The following is a 26,267-nucleotide window of genomic DNA, read 5'->3' as shown; positions in this document are numbered from 1 at the left end:
TGAAAGAGGGGATAGTGTCCCTCCCAAAAAACTCCCTCATTTTTCTGCACAGCTATTTCTCGGCAAAGATGACAATAACTTAACAAACTCATTTATTACAACCAAGCAATAATTCTCTCATCCGAATCTGCACTGCAAATATTCTGAATATATTTCAGGTGTGCTTTTTCTTTTTTTGTGTGCCTTATTTCCACTGTAAAATATTTGGACAACATTCTAATGAAAATCTACATGAATAATCTATATATATCACAAGTTTGTGTTTGTTTGTTTGTTTATTGCATTACCTCTTGATAATATATCACAGCATTAATAAACAGAAATCTACTCTGTATACATATGAAATCTGTTTTATGATTAAATTCTTGTCAAAATAAATTAGTGTAGTATTTTTTCAGTCAGTGGTGTTTTGTAAAGACTTTCAGATTTTTCTAGAATTGTGGTCTGTAAGAATGGAATGCAGGTATTATTCAATCAAAAATATTTACTTTATCTTCCATTTGAAAACATGTTAATAAGCCTAAATATCTTTTCACATAGTGTTCTTTCACTAAGTCATCTTTCTTTTCCCACAATGATATTGTGATTTTATAAGAAGGCTCAATCCTGAAATTCTTATGCTAGTTTATAAGTAGTTATTGACTTTAGAGATTGAGGAATGGGATTCTGTTGAAGGACGAATTGCTTACGAGGTTGTGGAGAATGATTAGGTTTTATATTATATTATGGGTTTATCTCCTGGGATAAGTAAGTGAAAATTATTTGTAAAGGTGCTGATCAATGTGAATAAATCAATATAACAGAGCTTGCGGTGTTCATCCACAAAAGATTCTCTGTCATCAAAAACACCTCCATAACTCATGGTCTTGTTAATGTTAGATGTTCACACATTTCAAACATGCTTTAAATAGTCTTTAGCTTTGGTATATCCACTACAATAGCTTAGTGCTCACTTGAAATTTTGTCTCCCAGGTGATTTTAAGGGTCAACATTTCTTAGAACTATTTAGAAGGCAATACCATCCATGCCAATCAGACACAGAAAATAAAATGGAGTATCCAGAAACCCAATGCTTTCAAAAATAATTTAAAAATGGATTCTAGATGTTCCTGCACACAAAACCTTGAAGTTCCTCTGCTCTGCAAAACAGTTTTGTAACTGGAGAAGTTTCATATTCACTGCTTAATTTCAGAATTGGATTTACACACTTCCCCTGTTAAGTTCTGCTTCTGTCCAAAACAATTGTTCACAAACTGACTCTATCTAGCAGTCATCTTTCATTAAGATCTTGTACCTTATTGCCACATCTTCATGGGATGATTTATTGTTAAAACATCACCAGGTGCGGAATTTTTTGGAAGGCACATGGAGGTAGATTTTCTCTTTCCTGGGAGACTCCAGCCGCTGTATTACCACTTGCAGTCCCATTGCAGGACCACAAGGACTTAATCCCCTCAGTATTTTGCAAGTAGGAAGCTGGAGGGAAACTGCATGTGATTCTGCATTACATGACAAACAAAAGGAAGGCCAAGTCCCCTTCCCATTCCCATGAGGTTGTGTTTACATCTGCATATCAATGCAATTTTTCAGCTTTCAGTGATTACTCCTCTACACTGCAGAACCTTTCTTGGCATAGCTATGGTGACAAAATTATGCCAACAAGGGTTCAAAATATTTTTCTAGAAGTAATTTTCCTGCTGGCATAGCTTGCCAGTGCTCAAACAATATAAACTAAATCAACTGAATACTGTCTTTGAGCACAGTAGTTTCCACAGCAGGGGTTTTGCTGTCCCACTGATGAAAATGAAAGATACCAGGTTTTCATCATCAAAGGCAATGTGCATGTTATAGTAGAACATTGCATTGGAATCTGCCTAAATATAAGTGTAAGAGCGTAACTTCAGGGAAAAAATTATAAACAGCCTGATGACATATAAGGTGCATTTTGTGGAATGTCAGCTGTTACAAGGCGTATGACTACTTCGCTATTGATGCCCATCTATCCTTACACTCTCAGTTTGTTTGGGGAAATCAAATTCAGCTGTGGTGTTTAAACTGCCGCTCACTTTTTCTGCCTACGTCTTTTCCCTCTCAGTTTACCTATCATAATCAAGCCTTAACATCATGTAATCAATTCCATCACATAGAGATAGTAGTGTCAAACTCAGAAATGGACTATAAAAGCAATCATAACAAGGGAACGCAGTCAGAAGAGAGAAAAGCAGAGAGGTGGCCAGAAGATAAAAAGTGTTAATTGCATTGATAATTGTCACGCAGTAATAACAGTCATTCCAGAATAAATAGAAACTGAACACATTTCTCTAACAGAAACTCAGAGGAGATTTTCTGTTCTGTAACTCTTCTGTCTGCAACGTGATTTTTTTCCAGGGCTCAAATTTGGAGGAAGAAAAAATCCCCTCAGTGCAGACCACATTTCCTTAAGACGAAAAGGATATACTGCATCTATTGAAAAACATGATATTCTCTCTAGCATTGTGTCTCCAGGTGTTATGTGATATGTAAATATAAAGACGTACTTAGCTATCTGCAGACATTGCCGGAGTGCCAATTTGAAAAACAAAAATGTAACCTCTCTACATTTTCTTTTGGGAATCCACAGGCATTTCATGGGACTTATGATATTTCTGATTTCCAGCAATGGTGCAGTTGTACTGGAAACTAAGCTATACAGCGAGAAGAAGCAACCAAAATCATGGCTGTACTACTGAAAACAAAAGACAATTTGTATTCAACAGCAGTGTCTTGACACTGACATTTGGAACAATTTCTGAAAGCTTTTAAACTCTAAAAGAAATCTTCTGTGACCTCAAGGCAGCATATTCACCACTGGTGGCACAGAGACTATTGTTGTTACATTCAAGTTTTATACTGGGAATAAGACAATCTTGTAACAGAAATTCTGCTGTTAGTCAGTGGCATTTGCAGCATACAAGCTTTAATTACTCCTTTGGTGCTCCCAAAACTGTCAGCAGAATGGTGGATATTTCATTTTTGAAGTTCTACAACCAAATACACGTTGTATCTAAAATACTGAACGTCCAATAATGAGCAACTATAAAGGACCAGCACGCATACAAGCTGCAGCCTACTGTACCTGGTGAATGAAGCGGAGGGGAGCACATCAGAACAACTCCTTGACCTTCACGTACAGAGACAGCACTTCTCGTCCGACCGCTAAAATTCCCCAGATCTATCAAAAGAACAGAGTGTTTCAGTTACATACCAAAGATTTTAAATTGTGTGGCTACTGTGACTTACATTTTATTTCCTCTTGTAAAGCTGACAGTTCCTGTTTTCATACCTTAATCTATAATAGGAGGGCCTTTAAAAATAAATCTCTTTCGATTACAAAAAATTCCATGTTGCATTAGCACTTTATTACTCTCTTTAGTGCATTTGGATACAGTAAGTATCAAAAGCAAAGCAGTAGATGATATATATCCACCATTTACAGAAATATTTAATAGTGCTTTTTTTTCTTTTTGCCATATCCTGTTTGGTTTTTTTCACCAGTAGAAGTGATTCATACGCAGTGAGGAAAAGAAATAACAGTGGAGAAAACACCTTGGCTAACATCCAGGCTGATGATGTTGCTAATGTCACATGGAAAGTATATGACACGTTGTGATGAGATGGGAAAATCAGCTGCATTGGTTCTAAAATCAAATCTGGTCTATAGCACATTTACTCTTTTTTAAAATACATTCCTTCTGACTTCTACAGTGTTAGAAATACAATTCAGCTGTGAGTAAACATATTTTCCCTCCAAAGGTTCCCCTCTAGCAGGGGAATAACAAACATTTCACTCTTTGTACAAAAACTTTTTAATGGGGCTGTACGGCACTCCTATGAGCTCTTCATTGTGTTTATTTAAAGCCCCTCAACCAGGAGATCCAATTGGCCCATTTACCGCAGGGAACACTGGACCTGGTTCACCTTTGAGGTGGATAGCTATGCTCTAGCGTGCGTATCTGTAGCAGAAGGGATATGACAGCTCAGTTTTGCCATCTGACTGGTGCCTTCATCCATTCCTCAGCAATGGCCATTTTAAGACTCTATTCACTCAGGGGTTTTCTAGAGACATTTCTCTCTGATGTGGATCAAGGCAAAGACAGCTGCAATAAGAGTACCCAAAGATATCTTAGAAAAGGACCAGAAGCTTCAGTGGGCGTTAAATGAGGATCCAAAATATGAATAGATGGGGCCAGTTGGAGCATCTCTCAGTGACATTCAGCGACCTATAGCCATACCTCTTCATTTCTGCATCCAGACCAAGGTGAAGGTGCTGGTATGATCCAGACAGCACCAAACAGTTTGAATAGGTTGAGAAGAATTATTACTTTCTTAACTGCACTCAGTTGACAGTTCCCTGTCAGATGCTGAAACTCCACATCTTGCTCCATGCTTAGTAGTGCATGAAACTGAAGTTCAATGATTTTTAAAATATGAGTTGATCTTTGATAGATTTCATAATGGGGATTAGGTACCCTTTTTTAAGTAGAAAGAGACCTATAATCTTTCCAAATGCTTTTTCACATTTCTAAAAGATGTTTTGAGCATAGGCAGAATCCTAAAATTTAAGTGTATCTAAATTTGTGCTGTCTTTGGCCAAAATAAAACAGTGCTCTGATTTCAACAGCAGATATCGTGTTTGAATAGAGAAAAGGTGGATGGGCTTCAGTAGAATTTTAAAAAATAATAGGGCAACATTCCCAAATTATGCAAAATTTTGCTAGGCAATAGTTAATGAAATATTATATTACATTTTAAAATAAGCACACCATGGGTTATATTATAATCTGATGTAATTTCACTTAAAAGTGACACCTAATGAATGTTACCTGATAGTATATTCTGTGGAAATGTAATTATTATTAGTTTATGTCTAGAAAGTAGTGGGCTGGTGTATCCTTGCATAAACAGTTGTTTTGGATGGGAGAGCAGCTTGCAATGAAGTTAAGGATGCCAATTGCATGTGACTTTGGGCCTTTACGTATGTTTGCATTGAGTCCTGTATTTTTCTAAAAGGAAACTGATCTATCAACCAATAATGTCTGCAGCCTATTAAGAAACCAATGTTTAGCTTTAATTTTAATGCACAATTTAGGAACACAGTAATCTTTTTTAATGCATTATTGCTGAGTCCTTGTGAAAACACTGTGTGTCCTTAAAGACTTTTTTCAAGGTCAATTTTTCAGGCAAGAATGACACTAAATTACCATAAAATTGTTCTTGTAGCCTTCCTTCTCAAGAAAATATGATTAATCTTCTCTGTATAGGTGTCCTAAAACATTCAGTTTGATTTACTCCTCAAATGCCTTCAAAGCTCCAGACTGTATGCACAAACAAACCCCAGTGAATTTAAAATGTGGACAGAACTTAAACTGATGTGCCATGGCTTCAACCTGTTTTGGGAAGATGCTCAGAAACCAGAATAGCTGCTCTGTGAGAAATACAAAGGCCATTTCTCTGTGTGTAGGAAGAGATATTATCGTAGCAGTACCTCCTTCCCCAGCATTTGGAGAAAAACAAGAACTTACGTTACAGACATCAGAAAAACAGTTCTAATACTACTGACTACCTGAAACCCATGCTGCAAATTTGCTATATACGCTATAAAAGGAGATTTAAAAAAAAATAAAAATTAAAAGCATTTGGATCGGGGAATCACATAGCTGAATGAATTAAAGTATTGTGCAATGAAAATGTAAGTGAAACTAGCAAAAATTCATAGCGGTGTAAGGAGAGAGCCTGCAATTTGCACAGAGAGCAGGACAAGGAAGCAATCTTTTCTACTTCTGAAAAAAGTCTCCGAGATTTGTTTTCACAGACTGTTTCTGCAATTTCTTGTAAGCCTGGAAATAATTAATCAGAATTTTCAGAAATATTTTTATTTTAAAAAATATTAAGAACTCCAGCCTTTTGATTTAAATTCCGAACTCAGTCTGCACTATTAAACTATTTATTAAAAGTCTTTAATTTTGGAAAATATTTTTTATTTTCTTGAAAAAAATTATGATTTACATATCTCTCCTGGAGGATAAAATATTTTAATTTTAACGCAGAATCCTGCATCTCCTAGGGCTATATGTTTTCATCCTCTACATTAAACATTTACTATCCATGATGAACAACCTGGAAGCCTGTCAACACAAAAGAAGGGAAATTTGTGACATCTAAATTGTAACCTCTATAGGCTGAAGTAGAAGTTTTATAGTTTTTGCTTTTTTTTTTTTCCCCTCAGGTGAATAAATGCTATTTTCTGATTAGCTATAGCGACCTCAGGATTTTTTTCCCATTTTCTGCTTTGTATGTGCACTGTCAGGGACAAATATTCCTTTTTTTCTCGAAATGAAAAACAAAGATCTTCTTTTATTTAAAAATAAAAGTAATCTGTGTGACTCAAGTTTCTATTTGTTCAAACCAATTAATTTCAAACTAAAGAAGGGAGGTAACAGGGCTTTGAATTTCAGCTCTTTTTGGCTATCTGTTGGTTCTGAATTGCATTTCATGTTAGCAGACAGTGAAAAAAAGGATTAACAGGTACAAAAGCAGGGATTTAGCTGTAAAACAAACAAATGTAAGAAAGCTTAAAAGGAAGGAAAGGTGAAGGATCATGCCTGCAGTTCCCCCACAATAAAATAATAAGTCCAATATGGAAGAATCAAATGAAAGGGACATGTAATTAATTTCCTGTAAATCTCAGCCATTTCATGTCTAGCCACATTGAAAAAAAAAAGGAAGAAAGACAGCTAGTAAAAAAGTATTCAAAACACTATCATTTTACTTTAAAAATTCTAAAAAAATAGATAATGAAAGAAAGGTTGGACAGAATACAGCTTTAGAGGTGGGTACCGTAACCTCTCACACAGCAATGCTGGCCATCGGCTCAGTATTCTTGCTGCAGTATAAACTCGTAACGTGTGACATGTCAGACAGCCCCGCACAGAACGAGTCTATCCTTCATATTATTACGATGCACATGGTTGATTGATAAGAAAATGCCTTTTTGTGCTCCATAGGCGTTCATCTTCTGCCCTGAAAGATTAGATTTATTTACTCTTATCTCAGTGCTAGCGGCAAAGATGATAACACCTATTATATTATTTTCAAAGCAGTTCCTGGGGTTTTAGCTACATGACTTTCATACTCTTTAACATGAGGCACAGCCTTGACCACTTTGAAAATGGCTAGTTAGGTGTCAGACACCATTTCTAATGTAGCTATAGCATTAGCAATTGTATGCAAAACATGCAAAGAGCATTTAGGATGGAGTGTGTGCGGCAGGAGCAGCACAATTGTCTTTATTGCGAAAAAAATACTCAATTCAACAAATATTATACAGTGTCACTAGAGAACAACCTGTGACACAGAAGCGTTCTCCACTACGAAAAGGAAACTGTCGAGAAATTCCAGAGCTAGTGAAGATGCAAGACATTAAATCCAATGGGTTTGCTGCAATGCTTTCTGGATGTCCTGCTTGTACTTCAGGTATAATTAGCTCGGTGTAGTATTCGATCTTTCACAGAAGTTATAAACCTGGGAAACATTCCGATCTCTGATCCAAAGCAGCTGCCAGGTAGTATGTCTGTCTCTGCAGCGGCTGTCCCCGTTCTTCTGGAAGCAGCTGAAGCATGGGTTTCTCTCAGCACACGTACTGATATAGGCTGTGGAAGAATGACACTCACCACCACAAGACTATCAGTTTAAATACGACTCAACAGACTTCTGCAGAAGGTGAAAGGAGTAATGGAAAATAAATGAGAAAAATCTCAAGGCAGTCAAAACAACAGAAAAGCTTTGCAGGACTAGCTGTAATAAACAACTAAATAAAGGGGGAAATATTCTGCCATTGGTAGAAAGACTTCTACAAAAGTTAGAGCAGTTTTTACCACTTAGTAACCTTCCAATTTGCCTTCACTGTAGTTTGCTTTTTAGGCATGCATAGGAGGGATCATTCATTCCCTGTGTTCATCAGTTGGCTGAGCTGATGGGGGCAACAGCGAAGGGGCAGGTTTTTGTGACCCAGACGGTGGTCCACTGATGATTGCCATGAAATTAGAATCAAATTAAAAATGAATAACAGATCTTGTTTTTATTTTAGGCAATTACTGCTTGGTGACCTAGCATGGAAGCTGTGGAAGGCTCTGTAGTTCATTATCAGTGACTTAAACCAGTCAATTAACTTTTAAAGGAGAAATTAGATTGGTGCAGAGGAACATCTTCTGCCAGTCCAATTCTACGAGTTTAAACTATTTTAAGTGCAAATTTATTATGGAGTTTAAAATGGACATCATATGATATGTATTAAAACATTTAAAGACACATGCTGAAGATACCTATAGAGAAATATAAAGCAGGTGATATTCTTTCTAATAGGGTAAAAATAGCTCTACACAAGGTAAAATTCTTCTGTCAGACCAAGGACAAACTTATTCATTGCATTGTCACTACAGAGAGGATAGCCTTCCTCTCCTTGTATTTGAATGACATAACTAAGAAATAGACCTTGAGCTGGAATTGTAGCTCTTTAAAAAAGGTAAGATTTACAGGGCAAAGAATTACATTTAAAATATGTTTTTCAAAATTCCATTATCACCTACATCAAAAATGTGGCTTGACTGTACACTTGAAACAATGGGAAATATAAATGTTGTGTTTAATAGCCCATAAACACAGGGTACACAAGAATGAAAAGTAGGTATTAAAAAGAAGTGACACGTGTGATTGTACAGGGGACTTTTAAATTGGATGAATTAAATACCATACTGACAGAATATCAAGATGTCCAAATAAATTAATAGATCCTTTTGTATTGACAAACACCTGTTTTCTGGGAATACCAGATTAAATAGGTGGAGCCCTGTTATTCGAGTCACTCGTTGGACCTAAGAGTAACTTTCAATACTGAAGACGTTAACTAGAAAAGGTGTGAAAGGAAGCTCACATAAAAAGATTTCTGCCATGACAGAAACATCATCTCACTGTGGTTAATGGGACAAGCATACATCTTGAACTTTTAAAAATCACATTACCATATGACTTTTAGGTGACAAAATAAGGGCAAGATTCAAATACTTCAGAATGTATCACGCTTATTATCATTGCTGCTGTTATTGTTTATTACCAGAAAGCTTTTGATTCCTTCATGGATCATCAGTCTGACATGACCTGAAAAAGGTCATTTTTTTTCCTCAAAGAAGTTACTATGCAATCATATAATGAGACACAACAGAAAGCGAGAGCGCAGAGAAGCAATGGTGTGTTTTAAGCTTGTACACCGGCCACCCTGTGTCTCCATACACCTGCAGAGCCATTGAAGAGTTTAAAGGAAGGGGGGTGGTTATAGATATTTACAGATGTTTTCAGGGAGTGCCAACAAAAGATGATGAGAGGCACAGGAGAAAGCTTAAAGATTCCTGTCTGAAAATGTAAAAGATGAAGAGAAGAAGATACAAGATACTGTATTTTCTCATACCACCATCTTCCAGAAACTTTCTCAGATACTACAAGAAGTTTTTTTCTCAGGTAAAAAAAAGAAGTCATTGCGGGATCTTTGAACAATGGTGGTCCTTGAGCATGTTCTTGTGAAAAATAAAAGAATCTTCTTTTTACCATGCAGTCAACGTGAACTAAATGTATCCAATATTGATTCATTAGCCCTGAACTAAATCTTCACTAAGAAATGCAGAGTAGTTAACTAAAGGAACATTGTTTTTTCAGTCTTTAATAACATATTTCTATATATACAATTTTTATATATTATAACAATTCAAAAATACCTGGTCCACTGTATTCTGTAGTATTATCCTGTTTATTTTACATCTTTATCTAGCTGTCTATGTCTAGCTGTTTTATCTGGTAAGCAGGGAACATCTTTTTGTATTTTCTACATTTCCTGTCACAAAGAAGTCATGAATCCATAAATGTAGCTAATACATGCTACCATAATATACTTTATTATAGTAATAATTAGCTATTCTGGTGAAGATAAGAAATATATAGAACTATTTCCTAAAATGATTTATTGATTCTTGTATAAAATATAGTACAGTATTTTTTCCTTTTCCATTTCTTCCACAAACTAGATTATTATTTATAAGTAATTAATTATTATTAATTAGAAAATTAGAAATTTTTATAACAGGGAAAAATAGAATTTGCCTCTATTTACTGTGCCATACTTTTTAAAAGGGAATACTACTATACTACTTTTCAATTAAAATATTCACTACCTGTCATCCTACATAGATTTTATATAAAATATAAATTGATGTTCTTCTTCCACAGTTTTCTCTTCACCAGCTAATCATTTTTTATATAATCTAATCGTTCATGGCAGGTTACCCCAGGAGTCTTATGTATATTGGGAGCTTTGAAGAATTTTTTATTTGGTTACACCTAGTTTCAATAGCATCAATGAATAGCATCAGTGTCATCAATAAAGCTTAATTCTTCCCAGAGCCTTGAAGAAGAAAGGGAATTTGTAGATACCAAAATCTCCCTGAACTTCAGTAGGATTTCTGCGCACATAAATCCTGAAGTGCTGGATCAAAGTGAATTAGAAGAAGAAATATTTACATGCAGAATAAAATAACAAGATTCTGTTGAAAGTTATAGAGCTGCTATATGATTCAACTTGCCATATTAATTGCACAATATCTGGGATGTTTGTGGTTACAGTTGTTGATGATCATGATTAATTAACTGCAATCTTTCTGTGTCTGTCAGGTTTCATCTATTCTCCCAAGAATTATTTCAGCATGCTTCTCAGCTGACTCTCGTATCTGCATACTGAAATATAATGGCAAAACACAGAACCAAATGCAAATATTATAGTTAAGACTTTTTCATTCTTTCATTCTATTCATGATCTGTCATTTAGGAGCAACAGCTAAAACCAAACAAATAAACAAACAACCTTAAGTAACAAATGAAAGGAAAGATTTTCAAATACAGTTGCCAACATTAAGTCACCAAAATAAAGTGGATCAATAAATGGTACTATTTCCAGATGTCCTGAGCAAACAGATTTTCACTTGATTAATATATGCAAAGTATTTTTTTGTAAACACATTTTGTTACATAATGTTATCTGCATCTTGAGAAACATACATTTCTGTTTGCATCCTTTTTAATATGCCTTCCTGGCACCGAGTGGTTTACTAACCTGTATAAATTCTATATACACGATATTGATAATTCTACATTTTAACTTTTTTCCTTTGTACTTATGAGTGCTTCTTCCCTTTTTCTTTTTTGCTCTTTTAGTCACTTTTTTCAATCAAATTAATTCCAAACATTCAAGGATATATTGCAAACACCATTTCATTTTTGTAACTTTCTTCAACTAGATGTGACTTTTCCTTGCTTTAATTAGGGACTAAAGATAGCAATGCCAGTTAGAATTTTGCATGATTAAACACAGAATAACTAGCACAGTACAGTTTCTTATCTTATGAGATCATATAGAATTGACAGTGACTAATCTCCTTGCTATAGTTTATTGGAAAATCACTATATATATGTTGTGGTTCATAGGAGGCTGATCTGTAACAGTGTTAGTAACACAGAAAAAAAAGCTTTTATGACCAGTCTATGTGAACAAGTCATTAAGGATAAGATATTCTGTATTTCATTGATCTAATTCATATTAGAGAGTAAAACATTGCTTATATATATTTAATGCGTCACTTCCATATGTACAGGACATTGTTGCAAACCTTTGGCCTCAAGGATCCTTTCTCCTACATCTCTTAAGTTCCAAATCTTGCTTTGCCAAAGCCGGAATTGATCAGAAGAAAGGGTATAAAACATTTAAGAAACTAAAATTTTTTCATCAGGGAAAGGTGGTAAAGGAAGTAAGCTTCCCCAGGTTCAGAAGAGATGGTGTTGAGCTCACCTAAATTAAATCTTTACAACTCTCACAGTTTTTGCATTCAAGGCTATCTTGCTTCTTTTATACTACGCTGACAGAATACCACCGTATTTCCATAACTTGTTTCATCTGACCTAGTTCAGAGCTCTAATTTGAAATGAGATTAATCCTACCCAAGAATTGATTATTTCTCTTTACTAACTACAAAGAGGATGTAGATTTACAAATTCAGGCACAGCCATTTTTAACTTTGTGGATATTTTTATTTAGTTGGATAAATCCAGGAAAGGTGACACAGACAAGGACTCTGTAGAAAATAAAAGCCTGCCCTACCAGGGTTCCTGTTCTGAAGATAACAATGTAGAGATGTTTGATAATGTTTTGGTTGTTGTTTTTTGTTTGTTTTTTTTTTTTTCCTGACTAAATTGTATTTTGTGTAAATGGAGGTTTTGTTTCAGAATTGCAAGTTATATGTGCATGAACTAGGACCAATATAGTATCTGAGAACTGCTGTTCAGATCTAAGGCTTGGAGAATGGCATGACTGTCCAGACTCCAGTAACAGCTGGAGACTTGCAGACACCGAGGTATGACATATCCAATTCTGACTCCACTCTAGACAAGTCATTTCACAGTGCTGACTTTTCACTAGACTAATGTGTATAAATGCCTCCATACTTCACTTCTGGTCTGTCATAAAGAAAAGAGGAAGGTCATAATCTCCCAGAAATTATTTATTTGCTCTTCTCTAAGAGTTGTGGTGCCCAGTATGACCTACAAGTCAATTGTGACAAGATAACTAAGTGCTTGGACACATCCAAGGAGTAAATCTGGAAGACCTTGGTCTTAGTTGAATAGCTCAACTGGAAATGAAGGCCTTACAAACACGGAGTGTTTCCTAGGTAGCAGCTGGTTGTTACATATGATCCCAGGTAATATTTTTGATAAGGCAGTTTGTATTGGAACACGTTATTCTGTTTTATATCAAGGTGATACGAGTCACTGCAAATCACAATTTAGGATATGAGCATGTAATTGAACAAGTAACAGTCATCAAAGATAAATAAATTGTCACCAGTCAGCTGAGCTACTATAAATTACTGTCTATGTACTTTAACCTTTTCAATCTGTAAGCTAGAACACATCAATTAAAAGGTCTGTGAAGGTGGTTTGACCATTCATTTAATGATCTCATGTGTGGCCAATGAATGGCACACAATTTATTTATTTGTCATATCAGTAAACTTAAACCTTTGTAGAAGGTTTCATAATTTCATGAGATCTTGGCTAAAGCTATTTCATACGCTCTCTGAAGGGCATTTACTTCTCCCACCTCTCTTTTTGCATTCTAACGCTATTCTTCTATGCCACTTATTTTCCAATTCTGCCACAAGCTAATGTCAGAGAGCTTGTTCAGCATCGAGTATCTCCTCTCCTCTCCCTGCCTCGCCTCGCCTCGCCTCACCTCTCCTTTCCTCTCTTTTCTTTTTCTCTCTCCCTTTTTTCTCAAGACTGTTATGCTACTTATCAAAATGGTATCCTACCTAAGGTATCTATATAACAAACCGTAAGACACAAGGTTGCACAAAGTAGTAATCACAGTCTTTGTTTTAGGAATGTACATCAGGCAGCAATCCCACAGTAGTTCATCTGATCACTTAAAATCCTTATTTATTTGTCACAATTATATATTACTGCTCACTGATCAATAGAAATAAAAGTAAAATATGTTTCCTGAACTAAGTCAGTTAGATGCTCCACAATACGGATTGATTTCTTTAAGCAATCTAATAATCACTTCTCTTTTTAACTGACCTTCCTAGGGCAAAGCAAATTACCACCGAGTATGTCCCAGCTGTAACAGTGGCACAGACTTCTGATACTGCAACTAAGCATAATCAAAGCTGTGAAAGCTGTTGCTTTGGAAGTTAGGGGTAATTGGTAGTATTAATAACGCAGCAGGTAAGAATAGCAGGACAGCTTCTCTTCTCATATGGACTGCTGACCATATAACTTACAGGAGAGAATCAAATTGACGGTTGGATTCAATGACCTTAAAGGTCTCTTCCAACCTAGATGATTCTACGGTTCTATAAATGTTAGACCACGCTATCTAAGCCTGCAGCCATACCTAACCATAGTAGTATACAATGTTTTAAAAAAAACCCAAAACACCCTGAAAGGCAGATATTTACATTTAAGTCAACTGAACTTGCTCACATGTGTCTGGGTGTCCTACCAAAGAACGATACTTCCTCCTAGATTACTGCTAGTGAATTGCTCAGCACTTTGTAAGCCTTAAAGCCACGATTGACCATAATCACAGGCCTATATTTAGACAACGTTTTGCCACAAGAAAGCACTGGGCTCCGTGATACAGGTATTGAGTATGTGGGCAAAATCAACCACAGAGAAGTTAAAAAAATAAGTATCAGGCTGGAGAAGTTTTGAGCTCTGAATACATGAATTCTCCGTGTAATAGGATAACATCTGTCAGAGGAATTAGACCTGTTAGGGACCAGCCTTGTAGGATAAAGCATTTGTACCATAAAGCATTTGCAACAGTTATTCAGAGAAAGACAGGCATAAAAGAGGACGTAGAGGAAAAAATATCAAAAAGAAGTCTAGCCGTTTCAAACTCATGGTGAGCATTTGGTAGATCAGACTAAATACATAATATGTTTTTACCAGCAAGGAAAGAATCCAAGTTTCTGTAGTGAACATGCTGTATGAAGGAACAAAAGTGGTGATGTCTGGATTTTATACTGAAGTGGACCAAATAATTACAGACTGTGACATGAAGACTATGAAGTTGGTTGGTCAGATTTCAATATTATGAAATGATGTAAAGAATGATTTGGATGTTAATGAATATCAAAGGGAAAGTCAGAAAAAAAGCCACAGATTAAATACATACAGAACAACAGTTTCTGCAGCAATACTGCCAGATGATCACTGAATGGCTTAGAACAGGCAGATCAGTAACCTCAGACGTGCCGAAAGGATTGTTCCTGCATATAAGGTACTAATTTACAAAGGACGTCACACGGCCAAAGAACCTTACTAACCAAAAATAATAGGCGAAACTCTGGATATGTGAATGTGCAATATTTCAGGAGGAACATCTTATTCATACCTGTTGGGTTCCAGATGGTTAACTTTATATATATTATAAAATTGGTTTGTTTTACACTACTCCACTGAGAGTTATAGTTGTTTTTACCAAAAAGGGATGAGTTTTTGCTTTCTGAAAATCAGGTCCTTTGAAAATGTCTCTGTCACATAAGTTTGATATGTTGTTCTGATACCATACTTCTAAAAAGAGGTTGACAAATCCGAAAGGCTTTAGAGAAAAGTTATGAGATAAATTTGCATTACAGAAAATATCTTAAATGCCTAAGCCTAAGAAAAAATATTCTGATGAAGGTAAAGGTGAGAAAAGGAAAAAGACTTTTCCATCATTTCGTTTTCTTAAAAGAAAATACCTGAGCTTCTGAGTCAATCTCCTACTGAGATTTATCCTACAGAGAAACATTATGTGATTGTTTAAAATCACTCCTAGAAATGGCCCCCTTGAACTCAGTGTGTGTAGTCAACTGATTTAAATGTGTGCATAAATGTTTGTATACATTGGAATACAATTTTTAACACAGATTTCATGCATAAATTGTTTACACAAAAAATAAGAGCAAAACAAGAGATACTCTTAGAAAAGAAAAGAAGAAAGAATAATGACTCCTTTTCAATGATGTGTGGGAAAGAATAGGAAAATGATACAAGATTACTGCAGTGTTATCACTTTAATAATGATTAAACAAATCTCATTTGAAGGACTGACATTTAAGGAGACGGTACCTAAATACCTGAGGAGAATTGCATCCATGCTATCAATGTAATTTAAAATAAACCATTTTGTTTAATTAATTTCAACCCATTTTATATGTTTCACATGCTAAGGAGATGAAATGGGATTTTTATCAGTGTAACTGCAAATTATTGACAAGAACAACTACAGTGGTAGCATACATTCATTTTATCCAAGTCAATTAATACTAAATATTACATGTTTCCAGTTAACAATACAAGCATGGATTGTAGGTTGAAATTAACTGTGATTAAGCTCGTTCCAAGTAAAAATTTTAGAATATTTACGCTAGCTGATTTAGATAAAGTCATATCATAAATGTCTATGGCGTACCAAACATGAATCAAATGCAAGCAAACCGAAAATGACTGGTAGTGTGACTAAGTAGTGGTGACTAGTCATCGACGAGATTCATGTGTGACTATACTTTAAGGTAACAGTATCATGTTAATGCTGAGAAGGCCTTTTTTAATTGATTTTTGTGCCAATGATTTTGAATGTAATAGAACAGGATTTTCAATTCTTATCCCTACTATTTGGGAATATTTTTTTTTTGCTTGGAATATAGATGAGTTCTTTCCTTCTAACGTGTCACCACAAAAGCAATATTTGTGAGTGCTAAATTTTATTGTGTGGGGTTCAGTTGTCTGATAGCTATGTCTGAGCCAGTCATCCTAATCTTCCTTTAAAGACAATGCAAGAAATAGACACTTCAAAGGCCTGATTCTTTTGACCTATTTTAGATGTCAAATTGACATGAATGAATTGCATCCTAGTAGTGCAATAGATTAAGTAGGGAATATAAACAATTAGATCAGTTGCAGCTGCCTATAGTGTAGATATCTGACATTAAAGGGGAATGAAAACAGTGAATTTAGAAGCACTTTATTATTTCCTTGATCTTCAGATTGTTTTCTTAAAATCATTATTTTGTCTATAATGCTCTGATAAAACTGAGTAGAAGATGACAAAGGATTCCTCTGATATATGGAAGAAAAGTAACAAAAGGCAAGTAAAAAATCCCTTAACTGTGTTGGCCTTTCATTAGTAAAAGGTGAAGCAACAGTTTTTTACTCTTATCAATACAGCAGTGAACTAACTAATTTTTTAAAAGGTGCGCAGGAGATTAGGATACGAGTGTAGTACTTTTCCAAAAAATTTCCAGATTAAGGCAAATTCAGCCATTAACCTCATAGACTAATCTTGTCGTGGGATGAAGATACTCTTCCTGAAGGACAAAGAGGATAGCTTTAGATTTAAATCAACTTGGACATACACATTTAATTTTACACCTAATATGTTTCATATTGTTCTGCAGTATAGAAAATCCAGAAGTTATATGTATTAAAGAATTTTACATTGACTTTTAAAAGAACTTTACAATGCGGCGAACTCCACCTTTTGTCTTCCTGTTTGGTGATTAATGTACGTATGCATGAAAACCTCCACAGCAGTCTGCTGAGCCTGAGTGATCCTTAAACAATATAATCTCCTGCATCTTGGGAAGACACTTATTGGAGAAAGAGGGTGGCAGAAATGCCAGCACCATAATGCTGCATTAAATGTCCAGCTTCAGATGACTAGCAGACTGAATCCAGCATGCGTAAAAGCAGCTAGCATTTCATATTTATTGTTTGTAATTTCAGTGGAAGAAAAAGGCTTTCAAAATAACAAGGAAGCAATGGAAGTGTCTTTGTTATGCACCTACTTTACTGCATTCACTTTATAAAGAATGTAGGAAACTATTTCCCTCTCTAGAAACACCTGTAATGTCAGAGAAGCAGTGCCTTTGGGTAGGTATTGATTTTAAGTAGACAACACAAAAGACTATAGCTATCGTGTAAACCTACTTCTCAGCTTCACAAATGCAGCTTGAGTATTTCTGCCTCTTAAATTCTTCCCTTTAAATGACACCATTATTTAAACAGTTCCAAGGTATTTGAGTGCTTCTTCGTTAAGTCCGAGCTGAAAGGTAGTTAACAGATACATATGATGGGATATATGTACAAAGGCAAGAAAAACTTCCTCATTAAAAGTGGAGGGAGGATCGATACTGTTTTCTTGCAACGCTAATTCCTAATGTACAACAAGTGAGAGTGATGGAAGAAACAAGCAAGTCCTAAACTCTCAAAATATTTCTTCATAGTCACACTCTATTGAACTGCAATTCTATCGGTAATTTTTTGGATATATCTTGGCCTATCCTAGAATATTTAAGTACGTTCATATATTTTAGTGTCTATAATCAAACTATACAAATAGCAGCTCTTAATATACATACCTAACATAAAGAAATAATGTGAAATCTATTGCATGTGAAAGGATCTCATTTGTGTTTCATCACTTAACCCAACTATCTTATTATTTAATACATGAGGTTGCACTGCAATATTGTTTATGTTCCCAATGTCTTGTTAGACAGCATCAAACCTCTACACCTTTAAAGACACTTTTATTGCTGGTCTGGAATGGTTTTGCTCCCCTGTCTGCACTTGTCCTCCTTTAAAATAATAGGTGAATGGGACTATGACATAATCAATATGATAAAGAAAATCCAAATAGTTGAACAAATACTTACACATTTGGCAAGTAAAGCAGTAAAACAGTGATTTCTGACAAACAGTCCTGGAATCCTCAGTGGGTCATGAAGAGGTGTTACAGAAATATGTAGCTGATCAATAGAAGCCTATTGCTTTTAAAAAGATTTGAATTAAATGCTTGAGGCTGAAGGTGCAAGGCAGTCTGTAAGAACCTCTGAGAGACATCTCTGAAGTCTGGATATAACTATTATAGAAAAAAGCCTAAACACCTATAATTGCAGATTCAAGAGGTCAAAGGCAAAGGAATTAGATGCAATATAAAATAATGTGACAATGGAAAATAATGTAATACAGTCACGTCTCATCAGAGAACAGAAATCAGTTATTTCAAAAAGTTAGTGTGAAAATGGTTATCTTAGTACAACATAAATAAGGTTAAAGTTCATCAGCCGAGCAAACAGAACTGGTTCATTGAAAATAAAACTACACCCTTTTATGCCAAAAAATTATTTTTTGTTCTTCAGTTTGATGTTACCCTTGTTTATCCCAGCCTTGAGTTAGATACATTGTTTTCTAGTTAAATTAATGGTTGTTACTGGGGTACTGGGATCATTGGGAAAATAAACAAAATTCCAGATTTATTTTCTCTGCAGTTTTTCTTAAGTGTCATTTTGTCATCTTATATTACTGCAGAGAAATTCTACAGAAGACTTGTGAACCTTTCCTGAAGCGTTTTGTAGCAGAGACAATGACTGGTCAGTCTTGTTAGATCTTATGGACACTGCCTTTCAGGAGAGCTGGCATAAATGCTCGTGGCACGGTGCCCGTAGAGAAGGCATGTCCGATACATCAGCTATGAAGGGAATGCAAATTCCGCTTGCCTCCAGCAGACTGCTCAATAGCTGTTTGGTAAAATAGCTGTTGTCCTGCCTTTTTTTTCTATGATGGGAAATGTAATCTTCAGAATCATTAACTTTATATTTAACAATATTGGGGGGAGGAGGGGGGAAGAAAAGAAGAAAGTCTTTAAATGTTCAAATACATTTTGATTAAAGGTGAGTCTCAGTAGAGACTCAATTGCTCAGCTAGCCTCATCCTAAGCCTCCACCTTAATGTATGTCAGGTATGAAAAGTCTCAGTGAAGGTTCGCAGACCTTACTGTGTCTTTGTTTTTTATCTTCGTGTGTAAATAAGAAAAAAGCAAATAAGCGATGTGTTCAAGGATATACATATGTATGTATTTGAGAATGTATTCCAAGGTTGTTTTGCACTGAGAGTCTACACTAGTCAGTTATAGCAACAATGAGAAAATGCATGCAGTTTTTGCAAGTATTCTGAGAAGAGCTCTAGTACACTCGCAGTGTGAAAGTGGTCTGCATGCATCTTTATTATGGAATGATGGCCTGTCATTCAGAAAGCACAGAGCCAAATAACCTTTCAGGAGTTGCCATTCAGAACAATTCTGAACCTAAGTTCTTTCTCATTTGGTTATGCAATATGAATATTTTCATCTGGCAGCTGATTCTAGCAAGCTTTCACAAAAGTCTTAAAAATATAAGTTTTCTACAGATGAATTCTAGCCTGTATCTGGCCTCAAATTGCTTAGCTAGAGTGGAAGGTCAAGCTTAGTATGTCTTCAGAACTGAGAGAAAGGTTTCAAGTATAGCTAATAACAGCAAAAACTGGCGGAACAATGTAGGACATTCCTCTTCTCTCCAGAAGGAAAAGCAGGACATCCTCTGTAGGTGCAACTCACAACCTAATGGTTAGCATACAAATGCAAATTTGAAATGCAGTTTAGCTACTGTGGATTAAAATAATTTCAGTTTTCTCCATACTATATCTTAAAGAAATTTACCCACACTTTCTGTAAAATGTGTGATTTTTACACAAGATATGCCTGTTCTTACTGGTTGAATCACAGAAACAGTATCTATAGGGGGACATTTGTGATTCCTTTGCAAGTCTTAACATAAGTAACTTATGAAAGAACAAATACAATAGATAAAGACTATTTATTAAGTCACCCTGTATGTTCTTCTACCCCCCAAACCATGTCTGTGGCATTAATCTGTTCTTTCGTAAGTGAAGGATTGCATATGCAGGAGGAGATAGACCTGAATCTTATCATCCAGATGGTACGTAGCAGTGATGGCCAGGTGCCAAGCAGGGGAGAACATGCTCTCCCTAGATGGCAGACATGAAGATTTAGAAGGGGAAGATCAGGAGGAATTGGACTGCGTCTCATTTGTGCCTGGGTGCCCTACAGTATTTCTACCAGTAAGCAGAGCATTTGTGCCAGATCCGTGGATGGAGTGGCAGTCCTGTTTTCATCATTTGTCCTCCTACAAGGAATTCTGGCTGATAGAGCCAGAACGTTCATTGCAATTTGACCTTCAAATGCCACAGCGCCACACAACTAGATGACACAAGTCCCAGTTTGTAGTGGTTTCTTTCCACTTGCATCATATAAGTTTATAAATCTGTCCTTCATTTTTTCAGGGCACATGTAAAACCACTATTTTAAAACTAAAGCTGATATTTCTTGAGGATACTTTATGTCTTCTGCCCGTTAACCATACATTCAGCCAAATTCTGTGAATCTAAAGAGACAGCTTGTCTTTTAGATGCTCTGTCATATCAACAAACTCACAGTACTGGGGGGGGAGGGGGAATCCCTTACTGTTCTCATGCTTTATTTTGACTTTTTCCCCTAACCAAATATTAGTTGCTGAAATTTCTAAACTAACAGAAAAACCCTCTTAGTAATAAGATCAGAAATCTAAAGCTATATGTTTAATGTTCTATTTTATGTTCTTCCTACAGTGAAGGACTTAAGTAATCCTTAAATGAATTTTCCATATTTAAATACATACAAATAGGTAATGTTTTTCTTCTAGTTCCTCTGTGTAATCCAAATTGGTGTCAAAGGGCTTCTGCCAGTCCTGTCTCTGAGAACATGGAAATACCTGTCTTTGCTTGTCTTCTGAATAAACTGAAAATACTGCACTTCACAGCCCTACCCTGAAGTAAATTTCACTTGACTGCAACAACATAGACGTGGTGCTTATTGCAATAGCAAAGTGAAAGTTATTTACAGATGGAGGGACATGCAGACGCTGGAAATAAGAGAAATCATGTGATCATAGGACAATTCAGTGTGGACGGAACTTCAGGAGGTCGCTGGTCCAATCTCCTGTTTAAGCAAGGTCATCCACAGGGTCAGACCAGGTTGATTGGAGCTTCATCCAGTTGGGTCTTGAAAACCCCCATGGACAGAAACTGCTCAACCTCTCTGAGGAACCTGTGCTACTTGCCTACATGTACTCACAGGGAAAAAAGAAGTTTCTCCTCATATGTCTCGCTCCAGTTTGTGCTCATTTTCTCTTTTCCTCCTGCCAGTCACCTCTTTGAAGAGCCTGGATCCATCTTCATGATAACTTCCCTGTAGGCACTGGGCAGATGCTGTCCCAGAAAGCCATCTCTGCTCCAGGTTGAACAAATCCTGCTGCCCCAGCTCCTCCTCAAGGGCAAGTGCTCCAGCCCCTACCACCTTGCTTGATCTCCCCTGAACTCCCTCTAGTCTATCAATGTTTTTTTCTCTACTGGTGAGTCAGAAACTGGACACAGTATCAATTCGTTGTCTCATGGAATAAATGGGTCTCATCAGTAGGGACTGTTTCTGCTAAGTTTCTGAGTCCTTTTTTTCATCTCTTAAACTTTACCTGATTACTGCTGTAATTACTTAAAGAATCTTTAAAATACTCTTGAAATTATTATTAAAATAATTGAAATAGAAGTACCTGCTTGCCTCAGTATTTATAATAGGCTGCAATTTAGGTACCATGACAGAGCCCATCAGAATTTCTTAGTGCTAAAAGCATGAGCCTGTACAACTTGAGTAAATGGGCACCTTTTAATGTTGACAAATATAAGGAGCTCAGGGGACAGTTGTGACATTCAATGCACTCTGGTGACAAGTTTCATTTTTATCAGACAAATTATCCAGTATAGTCACGGTGTAGTTCCTGTTAGAGGCAGGAAGACACTGTTCATCTTTGTAAGGCTGGATTTTTCTCTCATTTACATCAGCAAAGATTTTGTCAATATTATCTCCTCAGAAATCATGCTTTGAGTAGTCCATTTATTTTGTTGCCATGTTTTTTCCTAAATCCTTTCTGGGCATTCAACTCTTTCTACTGAATTAGTACCAAGAAATTAAAAGCCCCAGGTACAGTAATACCAGAACGACAGAAGCCCTCCACATGGACTATCTTTCTAAAAAGATCCTGACAGTTCAATAGGTAATTACATTGTCCTTTTTGTACCAGCCCTCTTTGACCTGATTCTCTCGTATGCTTTGTGTCACTAAAATAAATGGAGTTATGCAACTATAACCCCCATGCAGATCAGTTTCCTTGTGCCTTTGTTATCTAAATAGGAAAAGCCCAGACGCACAGAAGGTCAACATGGGATGTAATATTTTCCAATAGCCTAATGCTGTGTAAAGCACAGCATAGAAGATAGACAAAACTGTAGGTAATGAAAAGTACAGGTGATAAAGAAAATAAACTGCAATTACTAATCTCTTGAAACTGTAAATGAAAGAATTCTAATTAATCCCTTATATTATTCCATTGACTTCACAGATCATCACAAAGGGCAAATTTAACAATTAAATACTCAGGTGAGAACTGAATGATATCTTATTTATCACTTTGTGACTTTATTTTTGTGTCAGTATCGGTATTACTGAACAGCAGCAAGAGCTTCTAAGGGCAAAAATATTTTCAGAGAATAATAATTCACCAAAAAATACCTTCTGGGTTTCAGATCCGAGTGCCAGCCAGACAAGTTACTGTGAAGGAACTTGGCTGATCACCAGTATCTGAAGTCTGTCCAGAGTCAGCTGCTGTTCTTAGACACACGTAAAGCTAACCTTACTCTTTACAGCATGTAATGTACAGGAACAAATATGCCTACAAGATACACAGGTTTTGTGCAGGGGGCTGAAAAGGTTTTTTATGGGCATCCTGGCAGAGATCAGTTCTGCGTTTTCCATTGGGTAGCAGTATGCTCACAAGAAGATCATAAGTCATTTTGTGAAATAATACTCTCTCACCAAAACCAGTGTTTAAATTATATAGGTATGTAAAGGTATGCAATCAGCATTAGCACTAGAGAGGAAAACAGCCAAGGAGCTACTGCTCTGCACGGTATGCATCTGTGAGACACAGCAGCTCCAGGTTTCGACCCGCCTTGGAAGTGGGAAATGCAGAAGACCTTTACTTCGTACACAGGCATGGCTCCAGCTTCCCTTTGCACATGGCAGCACCTTCCATACCTTCATAGTCTACTTACAGAAATAATATACCACCAACCAGGATCTTCCATCCATCTCAGAAAGAGGAATTATACACAGATTTTTCCCTGGCTTGACCACTGTATGTGTGTGTACAATTATCTGAGGGAGCTCGAGCCATTTCCATCTTCTATTATTTCATCCTCATAGAAGAGAAAAATGATAGCTTATGCTGCAGCCAGATTTTTGCATTGTTTTTCTGTTTGGAGTACAGTAAGTGTGGATGGCCAAATTTGAGTCACGGGTATCCAGCCTACTATCCATAATAAATTAATTCGAATTCTGATTGTTGGAACTGGAGTTTGACTTTGGCCAAGAAACTTCTCCTTTCTCCTCCTTAAACCTGTCCTAGAGTAATTTAGGTTGGAAGGGACATTTGGAGATCATTACAACCCTCTTCTAAAGGCAGGACCAGTTTTGATTAGGCTACCCTGTCTGATCAAGTTTTGAATCTCTCCAAGGAACCTCTCTGCCAGAAGAGTAGAGTTAGCAAACTGCTTCTTGGGGCCAGATAATTTAGGACTTAAATATAGGGAAAATAAAAATATGTTACTCGTAATTTTGGTTACATTAACAGCCGCTTACTTCATGTCTAAATGTCTGAATTTGTTTTATATGGTTAGACATGACAAGCTTAGTACAATGATTGTCACTGAGAATAAATCAGGTATCTCGTATGTAGTTAACTGGAGAAGAGAAAATGTGTGAAAGTAAATTTCAGAGATCCCATGAGTAAAAAGATGGTACGTCAAACTCAAGCAGCTAATCAGACTACATACCCTAAGGTATACCAATAAATCAAGTTGTCATGAGCGCTCCTAATGAAGTACCATTTGTGAAAGTTTTACCTTTACTGTCTTCAGCTAGTATTTGGCAAGTGAATAACTGCCATGTAGCTCCAAACAGAAAATGCAAGAGACTCAAAAATATAGAATGCAATTTTAAAACATCTCTAGATACATTAAGAAGTGATAAATACAGAAATCACCACTGCAATCATCTACTGTAACTCCCATATAACATGAACTATAGTATTTCTCTAAATTAACTGCTATTTAAGATAGACAACTCTTCCAGGAAAAACAAAGCAAAACAAAACAAAGCAACAAAAAAAAAAGATTTGCACCTCTTTCCTAGCCAAGTTCTTCCAGTGTTTATTTTTATTTCCTGTGAAGTTGCAGCTTATTGCCAATAAAAAATCTTAGCTTTAAATTTTAAATGCTGAATTTTCTTACTGCTTCACCTGCTAGATTGTGTTTTTATTGCCTATGTATCAGTGCATCAGTAGCCTTCCTTTACAGAGCTAAGTAAAATAAATTCATTTTTTTAGAACAAATTCTTGTTTTCTACTCAATCCTCCAAATCTTCTTCCATTCATCAACGTCCTTTTTAACTTGCAGGCTGCAGAAGGTAGAACAGAGAGATAGGATAGGTCCCAGAAGTGACAGGGTGAAGAGGATGATCAGGAATCTTTATACTTTCAGTAGGAAAAGAATAATGATTTTTGATTAAGACCTCCAACAAAATGGAGCCTGGAATAACTCAAAATAGTCATTCCCTTAGAGGAGATATGCCATGGCCAACAAGAGGCACACTGCTACTCTGGGCTGATCCATAGGGTAATGTGAGCCATGAAGGAGCAACAAAGAACATCACCTGAGGAAACCTTATAGCACATCTTAAAGTGAATGATTGCTGGTAATACAAGATCTCTTGCATCCTATTAGGCAAAGGAGCTCAAAAACCCTGGCCCTAATAAGTCTCAGATGAGAAATCCTACAGCTGGATAAAAGAAAATAAACTGCTGCTGAAAACTTACAATCAATTTTTTCTCGTTAACTTTTTTTTTTTTTTAAAATGCAAAGGAGCTCTATGTGAGCAACTGAACTCCATAGGAAGATCTTGTTCTGGTCACAGGATATCTGTTAGCTTCATGGAAGGTGGCAGACGCTATGTGTCAGTACAGTTCCTTGGTAATCTCAATAGTTTTCCAGCAGACTTAAGAAAAGCAGTTGTGGTGACAGACACAGAGTGAGCAGATTGCTGCGTAGCAGGAATAAGGGGATTTTTCTTGATATTGCTCTCACAGGAACAGAAAGAAGACCTTCCATCCACTGACACTCTTGAGACATTTTTAATACTATTCTCATTAAAATCTTCCTAAGAATTGCAGCTTTTTAACATATCTAGCTGAACCCATCAGGACGCAGTCACCTAAATTCAACATTTTATATCTGTTCTTAAGTCTAGATTCTAGAAGAGACAAGAATTCATTTTCTGACAGTGAAGAAGTTTGTGATTAAATATGTGTAGGAGGAACCAGTCTCTTGGAAGTTCAGAGTAACCTCAAGATGCAATTGCAAACAATTTCTTACTAGTTTTGCTTGTGAATATATTGAAGAGAAAAAATCATTTAAGATTTAATTTCACAAAAGCAAATTTGGAGGTTAATAGCAGGCAATGACTGTTACAAGACTGCACATTCTGTGGTTCAAATGTCCCTCACATTACACTGTCTTCTACCAAAAAATCTTGATGTGTGTCTCAGCCTTGGAACCTGCCCCTATTATCTCGCTCAGCAGCTGCTTTATAAAAGCTTGGG

At 36.2% G+C, this 26,267-nt stretch overlaps 1 protein-coding gene across 1 annotated transcript in view; it reads right to left on the bottom strand.

The window, feature by feature from the left end:
- CNTN5 (contactin 5) overlaps positions 1-26,267 on the bottom strand; it is a 260,804-nt gene that overhangs the window by 191,676 nt on the left and 42,861 nt on the right. The window contains exon 5 of the mRNA XM_054187800.1: positions 3,116-3,211. Coding sequence (XP_054043775.1) covers positions 3,116-3,211 — 96 coding nt within the window. The remainder of the gene's footprint in view (positions 1-3,115; positions 3,212-26,267) is intronic.

Source organism: Rissa tridactyla, chromosome 1 (genome assembly GCF_028500815.1).
Source record: "Rissa tridactyla isolate bRisTri1 chromosome 1, bRisTri1.patW.cur.20221130, whole genome shotgun sequence".
In the NCBI taxonomy this organism is placed as follows: Eukaryota; Metazoa; Chordata; class Aves; order Charadriiformes; family Laridae; genus Rissa; species Rissa tridactyla.
The sequence above is the reverse complement of the archived record's forward strand: the minus strand, read 5'-3'. Positions and strand labels throughout refer to the sequence as shown.